The following is a 17,462-nucleotide window of genomic DNA, read 5'->3' on the forward strand; positions in this document are numbered from 1 at the left end:
ACACCAGGTCTGGCATTTGCCACAGACGCCTAAGGATTGGTTACTGGGCTTTTCAGAACCAGAACTTGAGAAGGCCCTCAGAGCCGCATCCTCGCTCTACTAGTCTGGTCTTAAGGCCAGCCTCGGGTACCGGGGAGGGACTATCTAGCTGGAGGCGGGACGCTGCGGGCGTCCCTGCTCTTGATCGCTTCGGGTCTCCGGCTTGCGACCCTGTGGCAGCGTCCAGAGGGCGGATGCCCACGTCCTAGTGCTGACTAATGGCGTGTCCCAGGTGATTTCTACGTTTCTGGAACCTCCAAGTTCTCGGCATCCCACAAGACTGTAGAATCCAGTGGCCAGAGGAACAGCTCTCGTAGTGCATCAGGCGGGTCCAGAAAGCTCGGCCCAACTTCCGAGTAACGAGTCAGAGTGGATCTGGGGGAGAAAGCAAGTGAAAGTCCTGAGATCTTTTGAATTTGTAAAATGAACGCGGCAGGATGTAGATCTAAATATTCTGAGATCGCGTATTTCTGAACTGATGAAAGAGGTGTAAGTTTCGGTAACAGTTTTGGTTAAGTATTGTCTCCGAAAAATACTCAGAACCTTTGATTTGGAAGGATGAAACTGAAGAAGTAATAGTACTTAATACATATACATCTCTTATCTTCCAGTTCATCACAGCAGTTACAAAGAGAGTTTTCAAAAAATAACTGTAATGGCACAAACTAAGAAAATGGCCAAACATGGTACTTTTATGAAATGAAAGCTAAACATCCATTTATGTGTATAATAAAGGAAGATTTTTAGTTTTTTAATGCAGAAAAATATAAGAACATTAAAATATTTTTCATATTTGTCTGTATTTTTCTTTTTGTTTCTGTATTAAAGCTTAGAGATAACGGCTCTGAAGTTTTCTCTTGCTAAAATGATGATGTCCCATGGACCAGAAGGTATCTTGATATTCTCTTGGGACTTATTGCCTCTTTGGCAACCCACTCCAGTATTCTTGCCTGGAGAATTCCATAGACAGAGGAGCCTTGCGGGCGAGAGTCCATGGGGTAGGAAACAGTCGGACATGACTGAGCAACTGACACACACACTGCTTACTTAGCAGAAGGATATGTGAAAATGAACATATTCACTTCGGTACTGATTCCATGTCTTCGGTATTAAGGGTTATTAGCGCATGCATTGGAAAAGGAAATGGCAACCCACTCCAGTGTTCTTGCCTGGAGAATCCCAGGGACGGGGGAGCCTGGTGGGCTGCTGTCTATGGGGTCACACAGAGTCGGACACGACTGAAGCGACCTGCAGCAGCAGCAGCAGCAGCAGGGCATTGTTTTAAATTTTCAAGAAAAAAATGGGAACTCTTCTGAGGATGGTAAGAATCTCATGAAATACGTGAAGTAACTTTGCAAATACAGGGTGCTTCTGGGAATCCTCGGTTTAGGGAAATCAGTGATTTGTTACTGGAGAAGAAGGTTCTGTGCAAAGGGGGGAGCCCGCTTGTTATTTTGGAAGCCAGTGTGGCTGGTGCATGGTGAACTGGTGTGGGAGTTTGCAGATCATGTAGGATCACTGGAGGATTTAGGTGGAAGAGGGACAAAGTCTGAAAGTGTGGAGACCAGTTAGGCCATGGCAATAATCTAAACAAAGACAGTGATGATTTGGACCAAAGCTACAGGACCAAACAGGTTCTGGATATATTTTGAAGGTGTCAGGATTTGATATGAGTTGTAAGAAAAGGATGAGTAAAGGGTGATATTTGGCAGGAACAGCTGGAAAGATGAAGTTCTTTTGACCAAAATGACAAATGAGGAAGATAGAATGAGTTTGGCAAGGAAGTTGATAGCACCTATAATCCATGGATCAAAGAAAAACACCCAAGTAAAAACTTTTTTAATTTTCTAAATGATAATCAAAACACAAGTTATCAAAATAGGTGCAGTGAAGCAACCAATTTAAGCTTTATATTAGGAAAAGAAGGTTGGTTACAAGTTTTAATCTTTTAAATGGAGTGCCCCTTTATCTCCTTTATTTTTTTATTAACAGAATTTTTGGTAAAACATTTTCAAATCTGTTGTATATTTACTATAAAACCTTCCTATTTCAGGATGCTCAAGAGTGATTCTTTAATACTAAAGATAACTTCCAGTGCTAATGTAAGCAAGAGAACTCACTTCCAAATCTTTGTGTTACCTATTTGGGCATCATTAAGCATTTTTGGTTGATTTCTAATTTCCTTTTGACACAGAGACACTTCACAGAACACCCATCTGAAAGTGGGTGATTTTTATGAGACAGACTGACTTTCTTTCAGTGTCTCATTTTTAATTTGTAGTTAAAGATGTTACAGGATAAGTGTGTTTCAAGCTCTGCAGACAGGTAAACGATATAGTGGAGCCAAGCATCATGGGATCTTAAGCCAGAGTGGGAAGCCCAGCCTCAGCACTAACCTTTACAGTTATATAAACTTTTAAGATCATTCGAGTAACACGAAACAATGTATGTGAAAGTGCACTGCAAATTCTCAAATAGGTTATCAGTATTAGTCATTAGAAATATATAGAAATGTATATATTCCTCTGAAGCAGTTCTGTTGTTCTCTTCTCTGTTAATCTTTATTGCTAAAGAAAAATGTCTGTAAGAGATTCATTGTATCATTTGTGTTTCTTTCTACAAATAATGCAAAGTCACAGTTGCTACTTCCTAATATTAGCAGTATTCAAAATGTGTTTTGAAGTTTATTTTTGCTTTTCTGTGCTTATGAGTTTTTTAGGCCACCTCACTTTTCTCAGAGGTGCAGAATTGAGAATTCCCTATTTAAAGGTTAATCTTAATTCTCAAACAGTTCATGTGGCTACTTTCATTTAGTCAGGTGTTTCAAAGACTCATTACCCTCATAAGTGTAAACACCCATATGAAATTCTGATTCTGAGAGTTCCTCTAAATGGTAGTGAATCACTGCCTGATCACTGTTCTGAATCACTGATTCAGATCACTGATCTGAATCACTTCCAGCCTAACTAATCTTCCTGACTGACTCAACATAAAGGGACCAGAGTGATCTGTTACAATGTAAATCAGGTCATGTTCCTCTTTCGCTCATGACTGCTCCCTCCCCATCTCAGATTAAAGGCCCAGGTGTTGACAGTACAAGCGGCTCCCTGACCATCACCTGCACCTCGCAATTTCTCTGACCTTACCTCCTATTACTCTTGTCACCTACTCTGTGCTTCAGCCTCACTAGCCTCCTTGCTGTTCCTCAAATATGCAAGACAGGCTGTCCTCCTGCAAAGGGACTTCCTGTTCGCTCTGTCTGGAATGCTCTTCCTCCCATGCCCACGTGGTCTACTCCCTCATCTCCTTGGGATCTTCTTCACATATAACTTTTCAATGAGGCTACCTCAACCACTGTGCTTAAAATTACAGCCACTATTGATTCCCTCTATCCTATTTTATTTTTCTCATGACACTTTAAAATTACACTATGTATTATGTTTATTCTATTAGAATGTAAATTCCTTAGGGTCAGTGATTTTAGATACTGTTGTACTTTATGATATAGGGTAGCGCCTGACACAGAATAGGCACTCAAAAAATATATATAGTCTCTGAAGGAGTGAATCCTATGCAATGATAACATGGTATGGTTCTAAAAGCACTGGACCAGGGAGTTATAAAACTATCGCCCTTCTTTACAGTTACCATATGTGTTCGGATAAGACCCATCCTCTCTGGGTCTCAGCTTCCCTATCTGTGAAATGGGGCTGTTGGGCAAAAATTATCTTCGTGATGCTTTCTATGTGTAAAAACCTATGATTCCTCAAGGTCATGTATATACTGATGATAGTTGTGTGAAATCAAAGTTAGTGCTTAACATCTCTGACCCAAGGTGTCATGGCCACAAGAGAGGTATGTGTGGGTGGAGTTGTTACATTCCTAACACCCTAACACCTTGACACTAATGTTCTTGAACCAAATAACAAGATGGGGGCCTCCATTCTGGAGCACAACAAAGTGGGGACAACGTGAGTTTTAAGTGGGCTGCACTTCCAACATTACCTTGCACATAAAGATGACGTATGCTGTTTCCAAGAAGCAGCATCTATACATGTTCCTTTTCTCCACCTCGTAAGGACCATTTCGATCACTTGTTCTCTTTTTTTCTCCTTCTCTTACTCTTCCTCCCTCTTCTCTCTCTCTGTCCCACAGGCACATATGCACTCACGGGTATATGCACTTTGCTTTGAATTTGAAAGGGACTGAGTAGAGAAGGAAGAGAAAATAAAGGAGTAAAAGAGGTGTGGAAGAAGATAGGGTTAGTGAAATGCAATATGATTTTTTAAATGTATGGAGGGAAAACAAACTTGGAGGTTAAAGTGGAAAGCTAAAATTTAAGTCAGATTACATCTTTGGCTTCCTGAAAGAAAATATAGTGAAGGTTGAGGCAGGGATGCCCCTAAGTTTGTGCAAAGTCCTAGGCAAACATTTCTGTGGGGTCTTTGGCGATAAAATAAGTAATGATATTAAAAGACGTATTTTATGGGCTCACGTAAGATCCAGTGGTTAACTGATGTAGAATAATAGAGAGAGACACCTACACATCAGTCTACTGTTTAATCAGTGTCCATGCACCATCCCTTCCTGCTCAGGTTGAACACCCGTCTCTTCCTGTTCTTTATTGTCAGATAAACTGGTTCCATCTAATTTCATATCTCCTACAATGACTTTTTTAAACATAGCAGTGCTGATACTATTGTCAATACTGTGGCTCTTTGTAATTTCTATCGAAACAATATAGTTCTTGCCTCTGCAGTATTCTAATACCATTTCGCGGGTAACATCATTACTCATTGACTCCATCATCATGGTGCTGCTCCTGAACACTGGCTTCCAGTGATTTTCTTGAAGAATGTACCTCTAGATGATGTCCACAAATACAATTCTTACTCAGGATATGCAGGAAAATGTGACTCCCATTTGTTTTCCAGTCACGTTAAATTTACCATCTTCCAAAACTGTCTTGATTTCTTTGGGCCGTAATCACTGCACCCCTAGCCTGGGGTCTGTGTTGGAGTTGGATGCACGCCGCCTTCCACACAGCGCCGCCAGCTGGGAGGCCCAGACAGGAACAAGGGTCCCTGCAAGGAGGGAGTTGACCCACCCAGCAGAGCACGGCGTCATCACCCCGTCAGCAGCCAGAGAGGACCGCGATCGGAAGGCCGTCTGAGTACTTGTTGCCGCCGCCCCCACCCATCCACCCAGGTGCCCACCCTCACCCAACCACGCGCCCACTCTCACCCACTGCCTGGTCAGAGGCGGGCAGCCGGCGCGCAGTCCACCCTGAGCGTCCGCGGTGCTGCGCACGAACAGAGGGGCCGTCGTCACGACCAACTCGGACGCTGTAGCCGGAAGCTGGCACCTCTGGTCGAAATACCCCCGGCACCCCAAACTCGGGGAAGAGGGTCGGGGAACGCACGGAAATAAAGAAACCGGCCCAAGCGGTAGGGCCCCAGAAAGTCTCCAAGAATGAGCTCAAAACGCAGAGCTTGCTGACCACAGGCAGCACAGAACTGCGTACTTACTCCGTTTTATTATTCTAACTCTGCCCGTAATAACTTGGATGGTTTTTGCTTTTCGCTTTATCTTCCCTGCAAAATAAAGGCCTTTCTCACAGAACTCTTAGGATCCATTAAATCATTAATGGAGTAAAGATGCTTGACATCATCAGAACTGTATGTTATACTCTTTCTCAAAAGCAGCTTTCTCAAATTCAAGTTATCTCCAAGGGAAGGAAAGGCAAGCATGAACTTACCAGCCAACTATTCTTAATTTATGAAATTTAATAAATAAAACACCACATGGATCAGGATTAGTTTTTTCCCTTTGGCATTTGTTTTCCTACGTTTCAAATGCTGGATTATATCCACAATATGTCATCGAGTATAACATATGGTTCTGTTGATGTCATTAACTGGCAAGGACACAAGACAAATGTAATTTAAATATTTTTATTTGTTTGGATTGAAACATCTATAGAAACATAAAATGTATATTCAGCTGTTCTTTCAGCAGTTTAGAACACCTTTAGAATATTTTATATTTTTATATTATAGTATAAATATATTTGTTTTCCTAGAGCACCAGTTCCCTAGGGCAGAGTATCAATGCATAAATGCTTATGCTAGAAAGTACCTTGAAGAGGCCTTAATCCAAAGCATGTCACTTGTGACAGGCTTGTGGGGTCATAAACTCCTGAAATGTATTGATATGTGTGTTTATTTCCTATCTCCCACTGTAGCCAATCACCACGAACTTAGTGGCTTAAAACAATGCAAATGTATAATCTTACAGTTTGTAACTGTGAGAATAGTATATATTTCTTACTGTCAAACACAGGTCAGACACAGGTCTCAGTGGGCTCCAATCAAGGTGTCAGCAGGACTGTGTTCCTTTTAGGGGTTCTGGGAAGAATCCATTTCCCAGCCTTTCCAGCTTCTAAAAGCTGGCTGCATCCTTGGCTCAGGATCCTCGTTATCTTTAAATTAGCCCAACTATGGCTAATTTCTCAGACGTCACCCTGACACTCCACGACACTCCTCTTTCATTGCCACTTGGTCTTTTCTCTGACTTTGGTTCCTCCTCTTATAAGAGTCTCTGTGATTACAGTGAGTCCACCAGGATATTCCAGTATAATATCCCTGTCTCAAGATCCTTAACTTGATGACATCTGCTGTGTCTCTTTTGCCATGCAAAGTATAAAGTAAGATTCACAAATTCTAGGGCTTAGAATGTGAACATGTTCAGAAGACCAACATCTAGTCTACCACAGTACACAGCCTCTGAGGTATGTGGGCCTGTGTGGGTATGTTTGCACAGCCTCTGGATATTTCCTCAAGATAAATTTTCCCAGAATGGCCCTTCAAAGGGTCTGTGACTCAGGATAGTTTAAACACTTAACTCCCACCATTTGATCAGCCTCTCTATCTTGTGGAAGGGAAATTAGTTCCAGAGAGATTGACTTGTACAAGACAGTATGAATGATGAGAGAGTGTGTTTTCCTTTGTTCCACTTTGACCCTTTATAACTATACCCTATCAAAAACAAATCGACAGATTATAGCAGTGTTCTGCCACTACCAGAATGAGAACGTGAACACCGGAGATTCCTGGGCAAGCTTGCAGTTAGTCTGTAGCTAATAAAATCACTGTCGCTGGTTGTTGAGTAGTTCAGGTCCAGAGTGACAGCAGACAAGACACTTTGCTAAGAACAACACTGCCTTGAAAGTGAACCGTTATATGTGTAGGTGCAGTGGAAGTAGAAAGAGATAGGCAGGTAAGATAGGCATCTTATTTTTAGAACTCAGGATGTTTTAGTGATTCACAGACAGGGGTAGGAGGAGAACCCCCTGACGTCTACAAGGCCCTGGAAGGTTTGTGATATGCCTCATGTTGCTGTATTCAGTGCTATGGAGTGCAGTGTCAAAAGTCAGACTAGCAGGGAACTTTAGCAAACTGCTTGACTTCTCTATCTCAGTCTACCTCATCCATAAAATGGGAGAACTTATTTTATTTGGGTCAAATAAGACTGGATGCAAATTATGAACAATGATTCACCAGTTACCAAATAAAAATAATTATATCTTAAGAAAGCATTTTATTCATATAAGAATTTACACCACTCAGAATTCCTTCACATTCTCTATGTCATTAATGTCATTTCAGCAATTCATTTTCTAATATGTGACTCTACCATTTTGCTGTAAAGAAAGAATGGGGTCATTTGTTTAAATTAGCTTCATAATACATAAATAGTAAGAATTCTTTTGGGCGTCCCAGATGGCTCAAGGGTAAAGAATCTGCCTGCAATGCAGGAGATGCAGGTTTGATCCCTGGGTCACAAAGATATCCTGGGGAAGAAAATGGCAACCCACTCCAGTATTCTTGCCCAGGAAATCCCATGGACGGGGATCCTGGTGGGCTGTAGCCTATGGGCTCTCAAAAGAGTCAGATACAACTTAGTGACTAAGCAACAACAAAAGAATTCCTTTTACAGTGGCTGCTGTGGCCACCACTATACTTGAGTGCAGCCATCTGTCTATACCATGAGAGGGCAGCAGAGGAAACAAAACTTGAAAAACATTTCTGACGTTCTAGTGAGTCGGACACGACAGAAGTGACTTAGCGGCTGCAGCAGCAGCAGCAGCAGTGTACTGAGATTAGAGTTTAATTGTGCTTGGTGGTTTGAGTTTGAGCAAGCTCCAGGATTTGGTGATGGACAGGGAAGCCCGGCATGCTGAGACTGAGTCTGTGCTGAGTCTATGAGGTCGCAAAGAGGCCAACACAACTGAGCGACTGAACTGAACTGAACAGAAGAGTAATTCAGGGTCAGGGACAATGAAATTTGTCTCTCTGAAAGTACCATCATTGCTCCTTGGTCCAGAGGTCACATTTATAACTGTGCCCCACAGCTCACGGAGCCAATTGTGTAGCTGTCTACTCTAAGGACAGCTTGCCAACATCTACTCCTTTAGTAACCAAAATTATGCCAAATTTTGGTAGGTTTGTTTAGAAGCTAAAATGAAAACTCTAAACCATATATTTTGATGTAGCAAATAGCTGCTGAGTCTTGCATTTGGAAGGCCTCTGATTGGTTGTGATATTTCAAGGTTTTAAGGTTAATGTGATTTCCCCTTGTGCTACAAACAGAATGCAAGAAAAATTTGTAAAATCACATTGTTGTTTCTTATTACAATCATCGGAGAAGGCAATGGCAACCCACTCCAGTACTCTTGCCTGAAAAATCCCATGGACGGAGGAGCCTGGTAAGCTGCAGTCCATGGGGTCGCTAAGAGTCGGACACGACTGAGCGACTTCACTTTCACTTTTCACTTTCATGCACTGGAGAAGGAAATGACAACCCACTCCAGTGTTCTTGCCTGGAGAATCCCAGGGACAGGGGAGCCTGGTGGGCTGCCGTATATGGGGTCGTACAGAGTCGGACACGACTGAAGCGACCTAGCAGCAGCATTACAATCACATGCTAGAATTTTTTTAATGGAACTGGAGACTGAGAACAGAGAAAGAAGACAAAGATGATGAGTATAAGTATTATTCTGCAGTTCAGCTTTGGAAAGCATAAATAAGCAGGGTAAAACACGTCTAAACATTGGAATTGTATTTGTCTCCTGGGAAGGAGGCAGCTTGGATTATGGGAGGCAGATGTGGGAGCTGATGAAGGTAAGAAATGAGCAAGTCTGTATTTATGCCAAGCCACAGCATTTGATGTAGTATCCAAAACCACTTGGTAGCAAAATGTAAGGTAATATTAGCACATAATTGATTTTAATTATATGTTTTAAACTTACATAAATCCATTAAGCATAAAGGAGAGGAAGCACAATGTTCTTAATGGAAAAGTTTTGTCCAACTGGCTATGGAACAGAAGAATATTCTTGGACCAAAAAAAGAAATAAAATTGGCAATTTAATTTAATTTGAAATAGATAAGATACAATAAAACTCAAGAATGCGTACTATCCTTTAAATGTTCATACAGATGCTATAAAACCCTTTGAAGCTATACAGAAGAGTTCCAAAATACTTATAATCCTTTGACCGAAAGTGAAAGATCATGATAAAGTGGTCCAAAAGATAAATTGTATGCAATACTCTGAAACAGCTTGATTTAGAAAGTACTTCTAGAATTTAGTGGAAAGAAACTTTCCTGGTGTCAGTATAGGAACAACTATTCTTTCTGATAATATAAAGTTTTAACCTCATACACTCTGATTTTGATAACAGAAAATCTTACTAGAGTATTTATTCTAATTTCTGTATATTATTCTATCAGAGTATATTTCCTGAAAACTAATAAAATAACTCAGATCATGGTATAAAATGTTACTTTAACTAGTGTATCCCAATACAAAAAAACTTGAAAGAGTCCCAGAGCCATGGGATTTGGAGCTGGAGAAGATGCCAAAGAACAAAGTGGAGGTGGCCTTCCATAATGTGTTGCTCAGTCGCTCAGTCATGTCTGACTCTTTGTGACCCCATGGACTGCAGCATACCAGGCTCCCCTGTCCTTCACCGTCTCCTGGAGCTTGCTCAAACTCATGTCCATTGAGGGGGTGATGCCATCCAACCATCTCGTCCCCTTCTCCTCCTGCCTTCAATCTTTCCCAGTATCAGGGTCTTTTCTAATGAGTCAGCTCTTCGCATCAGGTGCCCAAAGTATCAGAGCTTCAGCATCAGTCCTTCCAATGAATATTCAGGATTGATTTCCTTTAGGATTGACTGGTTTGATCTCCTTGCAGCCCAAGGGACCCTCAAGAGTCTTCTCCAGCACCACAGTTCGAAAGCATCAATTCCATAATTACACAGCTCATTTATATCAGAGCAGACCAAGACCCTACTTCCAAACTTACTTCCATTTTTTAAAGATCCCTCTTGTCATGTCACATCAGAATTGTATACAGAATTAGATAAGTGGAATAACTTTTCCCGGCCACTTGAAAAAATCAGTACACTAACATTTTTTTAAAAGTAGAATGCCAGTGAATGTCTAGAGAGGAAAGCTCAGAAGCAAACTTGGTGATATTTTCCTTTCAATAGAAACAACCTAAGCTACTAGCGCTCTAGAAGATTGTACACTTATTCACCTGTATATGTATAAACATCTTATTAGACTTAGAAAGGATCTCAAGAATTCATTTGGTTCAGTTCCTTCCCTTCCAGCAGATAAGGTATCACTATCCCAATCTACAGATGCAACAGTTGAATTCCAGAGAGACTAACCAATTTGCTCAGTAAGTGATGGAGAGGGAGGAACAGGTCTCCTGTCCTGGCAAACTACTATAATATGTATCTCTTATTGGTTAAAAAAAAATAGTCTTCTTAATATTCATCTTTATTGTTTCTATTAAATTTGAAAGACCCATAATTTCACACGAAATGGACTCTTCCATGATTATAAGATTACCAGGTAAGCGACTGCATTTTAGATGGTCAGATTCTCTGGTCTCCTTGAAAATGAATCTTGAAAGTCACCTTGACTACTGGAAGTTGGTCCATTGCCCAGTAAGTAGCCATTATTTTGCTTAAAAGATAAAGAAAAACCCTCACTTTGCTTATTTTGACCAATGAACCAGTTGTTCAAGTGAATGTGGCAAAAATCAGACATGAGACTATATATATATCAGAAATAATGAAGATAAAATAGAAAACTGTCAAATATTAGAAGTGAAAATTTAGGTAGGTCTTCCCTTTTAGAGTTTAGGTAATAGATATACAAATATAGCTTACAGCCTTCCTTCCTAAAATGGGTTTTGAGTACAAAGGTGTGATAACAAAAAGACATAGATGCTGTCCTGGTAGTGGAACACAGGGGGAACTTTCTAGAATAAACTTTCTATATCATAGCTGTAAAAATGTTTCCACTATGGAGATGCCACAAATAACATTTATAACACCAGTGAGGATACAGTATGTGTCCATCTTTCCTTGGGCATGGCAAGATGACTCAAGACCTTCTTGCCTGGGCTTCCCCCCTACATGGTAACAATTTATAAAGGTTTTTTTTTTTTTAATCTTGATTCCCAAAAGATCAGATATTTAAGCTTGAGGAAAGAGGAAGAAGCAGTGAAAAGTCGCTGGGGATTATACAGAGGGAGAAAATTTTAAAAACAAAACTTAGAAATGGCGAAAATAATGATAAAAGACAAGCAATGCAAAGAGGAAGGGCAAAAATAACATTTATGAGCACTTATTTTATGAAAGGCACTGTGCTGAGTACTTAGCTTGTATTATCATATTTAATTGTCATATGTGTCCTCACAAATCTCAGAAGTAGCTGCTATCTGAATGCAGATACAAAATAGCTCTCGAAGATATTCATTTTTGCACAGCTACTAAGTAACAAAACTAGGATCCAAATTTTGATATGACTACAATTTTCATATTTGTAAAAAAAAAAAATCAGGCCAATATATGCACGACAAGACCATCAGTGAAATTTAAAAATGAGAAATTGTTACCATGATCAGATAAATTGATTTCGGAAATAGCATTTCAGATGAACTGACATAAACAAATATCAGAAGAGAGAGAAAAAGATGAAGGGATTACATGGAAACTTTGTCCTTATAAAAATAAAATATTTGAATTGTGCAAGGTGCTATGATTAAGGTTTTAATTCAATACTTCCTGATCTGCCTTCCTCATTATCTTCATCCACCCTGCCTCCAAGGAAGCTGTAGTTACCTTGCACGTCATTACCCATGCAGAGAAAGCTGGGGACTGACATCTCTCTCCAGTCCTGACATGAAGGAATATGGATGTGTCTGACATCTTCATTTCCGGGAATGACGCCAAATAGCTTCTTTATACGCTGCAGGATGAGGAGCCGGGAATGCTGCGCTGCGGCTTGTTCAAAGAGCTCCCTCTCGTTGTGGAGGTGGTTGGTAAAGTAGCAGTGCTGCAGGGAGGTGAGGGGTGAGCAGCACCTCGCCAAAGAGTAGGAGACTAGGGCGGTGATGGTTGCCAAGGTGATCAGAATCCAGCCCAGCATCTTCACATAATCATTCAAAAGAAAAACAGAAAGCATCAATATATTAAATATTCAAGAAACAACCATGATGGGAGGGATCCCCACAAATCTGAGAACTAAAATATGGGTAAGAAATTTGCTTTTCTAGTCTTTAGCATATTGACAGGAGCTGTTCATTTGATCCTGGGTGCAGGTGTGACACAGGATATAGGCCCAACCATTTTCAACTTGGCTTTGGGATTGCCAAGGATTTTTGGATTGGGGAAATTTCCAAAGATTTTGAAGTGGGTTCTAGATACTGTCCTGGAAGTGGCAAACATTATAACCTGCCTATTATCTTTGCATAAGGGACATAAACCACATTTTTTATTTTAGTTTAAGCATCAGGTGTAGGCTCATACATTTCTTTGGACACTTAATAAATATTTAATAATGATAGTGATGAAAATTATGATATAATAGATAATGGTAGTTTTATAAGCTACCAAGCTCAATGATGTGCCAGCAAGTATTCACTGACATTTCTTCCCAAATGACTATTTCCTTTTATTTTTTTGTGACTGAAGAAAGTTAATGAGCAGACTCTCATGCCCTTAAATGTGCACCACCTATTGTTTTCCTTTTCATCTTCCTCTCCCTTCAAATAATCTTTTGCTGGCCAGTTTTATGGTTGGTTTTTGAAATATACTTCGAAAGGAAAGTCAACTAGATTTTATTTGCAACTATTTAGTTTCCACTTTTAAAGACTGACAAATAACAAATAACTGTTTTCTATGCTTAGAATCCTTTTTTTTTTCTTTTCATTATTCTTTTTTCAATATTTAGTGGTTGTTATGTAGAGTGAGACAGATGGGCTGCACACATTTAGGGAAACCACCAGTATGCAGCCAGAATCTAAATGGAGAAGGTCTGTTCCACAGCTTGTGATTCACCAACAGGCCTGGAATCACCAGTGTGTGCACAGCAAGATAGCTTCACTCTAGACAGGCTGAAGCCTACAAAGTGATACTCATCATGTCATGATTTAACTTATTAGAGGCCAGCATGGTTGAGGAAAGGTCATCGCAGATGCCCATTAATTCATCAGCTATCATTTACTGAGCCCGAGGTTGACCTCCCACCATCTGTTGTACATACTGCTTGGTTCCTGGGACACAGATCCAGATAATTTTAGATATATTCTCTCTTTCCAAATCTTTAAGCCTAAAGAAGGAGTCAAAATATAAAGCCAAAAAAATACAGTAAAATAGGATAGTTTTGTTAGGCGTAAACACAAAGCCCAAGGAAGGACAATGAAGACACATGAACTTGTTTAAAGGAGAAGAGTGTCAGGGAGCACTTCCCAGGAGAGATGGTAAGGCTCAAACTTAATTTATTAAAGACAAGTTCACCAGATGCAAGAGGTTGAGGAGAATTCCAATTAGGGAAGAAGTCAGAAGAAGAAGCATGTGAAGAGTTGGGAAAACCCCAAGAAGTTGAATTCACAAGGTCATAGGAATCATATGGGGAAATGGTCAGGGGCCACATATTGAAGGATATTGTATGTCAGGCCAAGAATCTGGATTTGTGCTTAGGCTGGTAGAAAATCACTGAAGGACTTTATATGGGTGACAGTGCACGGAGCAGGGGTAGAGGGAGGGTTCATCATTCAATTTGCAGTTAGATGATTTGGGCATGGGTATAGAAGGCATTGAAATGGGATGAAATAAATGTCCAGAAGGTACAGGCAGAGACAGGATTTAAGCTTAATTTGATCTGGTGGTCAACCCAGAATTATCTGACAGAAAGATAGTACATATTCCTCAAATGAGATTGGAGTATGAGGTGACTGTAGAAGGTGGGAGGGCAAATAGAAACAGCCCCTGGTCTTTGGCTAGCTTGATAAGCCATTTATTAGCTCTGTAAACTTATGAAAGTTATCAACTCTTTGAGTTTCAGTTTCCTCACCCGTAAAATAAGGTTGATTATACCTACCTCTTAGGATTATGAAGATTAGAATTAAGATATAACGTATTTGTACACTATAGGATAAGCATCTCAATAAATATTAGTGGTCAATAAATATCACTTAGTTGTGTCCAACTCTGCGACTCCATGGACTGTAGCCCACCAGGCTCCTCTGTACAAGGAATACCCCAGGCAAGAATACTGGAGTGGGTTGCCATTCCCTTTTCCAGGGGATATTCCCAACCCAGGGATTGAACCCTGCTCTCCTGCATTGCAGGCAGGTTCTTTACTGTCTGAGCCACCAGGGAAAACCAAATATTGGTGGTGTTGTCACTAAATCAAAAAATCCACTTGCTCATGGTACTCAGAGTTATAAAACTGTCTTTTCACAGAAGTCTGTGTATCATGAGACAAGATGTTTTATTTTGACCTTAAGAACATCTCACCATTGTGTATTAAACCTTAGTTTTTTAAAGCAAGAACATTTTTTAAAGTCAAAATTGTCCCACTGATTTTTTCACTTTTCACAGCTCCTCTGCTTGACATTTAAGGCCAGTATAAATAGGTTCAGACAAATCCTTTCTTAATAAGATTTCTAATTTTGTTTCAACTGGTCCATATGTAACACTTCAATATTGTTGTGTTGACATTAATTTTTTCAACTAAATATCATCAGCACTTTTAAATTTTAATAACTGAAAAGTGATGGGTCAAGAGAGGCCTTTGCAATAAGTAGTTTAGAAATTAATGTGTTTTTCTCAATATTCAATAATAACCTATATGGGAAAATAATCTGAAAAATAATAAAAGCATAGATAGATGGGTATGTATAACTGAATCACTTTGTTGTATACTTGAAACTAACACAACATTGTAAATCAACTATGCTGCAATATAAAATAAAAAGTAAATTAAAAAACATGAATCTGTTCTTACGGCATTGCAGTGATTTGAAATACGTTTTTCTCCCAAATCCCTGGGAGAAATCAGGGATGAACACCAATGATTCTTTCTGTACTGACAAAAATGTACTTTTACATCTTTAGATTCAACATATAAACCTAGTAGGTTTAGGCCTTCCCGTCACTTGACTCCACTCCCTCCCACAAACCTATCTAATGACACGAAATTTAGAACTATCATCAGTGTTTATTTTTAATTATAATTAAGTTTCCTGTAATTTTAGATGTGATTTAAATATATAAGAATGCATATTGAAGAATATACATGCAGAAAGATGGGATTTAGTAATAATATTTTTAATAACAATATCTAAAATTCCTTGTTGAAGAAAAGTTATGACAAACCTAGACAGCATATTAAAAAGCATAGACATTATTTTGCCAACAAAGGTCCATCTAGTCAAAGCTATGGTTTTTCCAGTAGTCATGTATGGATGTGAGAGTTGGACCATAATGAAAGCCGAATGCCAAAGAACTAATGCTTTGGAACTGTGGTATTGATGAAGACTGTTGAGAGTCCCTTGGACTGCAAGGAGATCAACCAGCCCATCCTAAAGGAAATCAGTCCTGAATATTCATTGGAAGGACTGATGCTGAAGCTGAAACTCCAATAGTTTGGCCACCTGATGCGAAGAACTGACTCACTGGAGAAGACCCTGATACTGGGAAAGACTGAAGGCAGGAGGAGAAGGGGATGACAGAGGATGAGATGGTTGGATGGCGTCCCTGACTCAATGGACACGGGTTTGAGCAATCTCTGGGCGTTGGTGATAGACAGGAAAGCCTGGCATGCTGCAGTCCATGGGGTCAAAAAGAGACACAAGTGAGCAACTTAACTGAAAATTCCTTGTTTTTAATATATAATAGATTCTGAACACAGTACTGAGTGCTTTAGATGCATTAACTTGTTTATTACTCACTCCAACCCTATATGACAGATCATATTAACAATATCTCCATTTTACAGCTGAGAAAAGTGAAGCATGGATAAGTTAGATAACTTGCTTAAGGTTTTGCAGGTTAATACATGGTAAAGCAAGCCTCAAATGCAGGTCTGCTCACTCCAAAGCCCAACATCCTAACCATATTTATGCAGCTGCTCAGTAGAAATCTAACTGATGAGTGGCATCCAGTTTGTGTTCTATAATCAGACAATATGAGAAGCAGCAGGAATGGAAAATGTTTCCAGTGATTGTAGTTAACATGAGATTGCTGTTGTTCAGTGGCTAAGTCTTATTCAGTTCTTTTGCGACCCCATGGATTACAGCCTGCCGGGCTCCTCTGTTCTTGGGACTTCCCAGGCAACAACTGGAGTGGGCTGCCATTTCTTCCTCCAGGGGATCTTCCCTACCCAGGGATCAAACACGCATCTCCTGCACTGCAGGCAGATTCTTTACCATAGAGCCACCAGGGACGTGCCAGTTAATACGGGATAGCAGAGCTGAAAATAAAAAGAAGAACTTACCTGTGACTGGTATCTGTGTAGAAGAGCTACTTCGTCTCTGACCAGGATCATATTGGGTGGAACTGGTCTGCAGCATGGAAACCTGGCTAGGATCTCTTGCTGTTCGCCGGCACTAATATTGTCAAACGCTCGGTAATGGTCCACAGATGCGAATTCACTTGCCGCACATTCGTAGTACGTGCCTGTCAGCAGGGTCACCGCCAGCCACGTTAATGGAGCAACAAGTGCCCTTCCGGTGATGCTGAAGAAGTGAAGGCAAGCCAGCTTGCGCTCCAGGAGGCTGATTCTCCGGAGCTGAGGGACACAGCTGCGGCAGTATTCACTGGTGATTGTCCACGTCTGGCTTCTCAGAGCAAAGCCGGCAACCAGAAGGATTAAGGCAGGAATGATCAGAAAAGCAGAACCATAGTAGAAATTTTTCCCAACCTGACAGGGACAACTGAATGTGAAAGAGGAGAAGAGTTGTTGCCCACCGATAGTCAAAGCAGCAATTAAAGTGTTGATAAATGTTCCACTTCTCTGCAGAGAAGACACAATGTCCCCGAGAGCTGGGCTCAT

The 17,462-nt window shown here is 40.4% G+C and overlaps 1 protein-coding gene across 1 annotated transcript; it reads right to left on the bottom strand.

Annotated features, from left to right (window-relative positions):
* Positions 1-12,164: 12,164 nt before the first annotated feature.
* Positions 12,165-17,462, bottom strand: FAM26D (family with sequence similarity 26, member D). Its single transcript, XM_010861824.1, has 2 exons — positions 16,905-17,462; positions 12,165-12,551 (listed from the first exon to the last, which is right to left on the bottom strand). Exons 1-2 carry the CDS (start codon positions 17,460-17,462, stop codon positions 12,165-12,167), a joined length of 945 nt encoding a protein of 314 aa, XP_010860126.1.

The sequence above is a fragment of the Bison bison genome, unplaced genomic scaffold, assembly GCF_000754665.1.
Source record: "Bison bison bison isolate TAMUID 2011002044 unplaced genomic scaffold, Bison_UMD1.0 scf7180017864473, whole genome shotgun sequence".
Taxonomy (NCBI): Eukaryota; Metazoa; Chordata; class Mammalia; order Artiodactyla; family Bovidae; genus Bison; species Bison bison.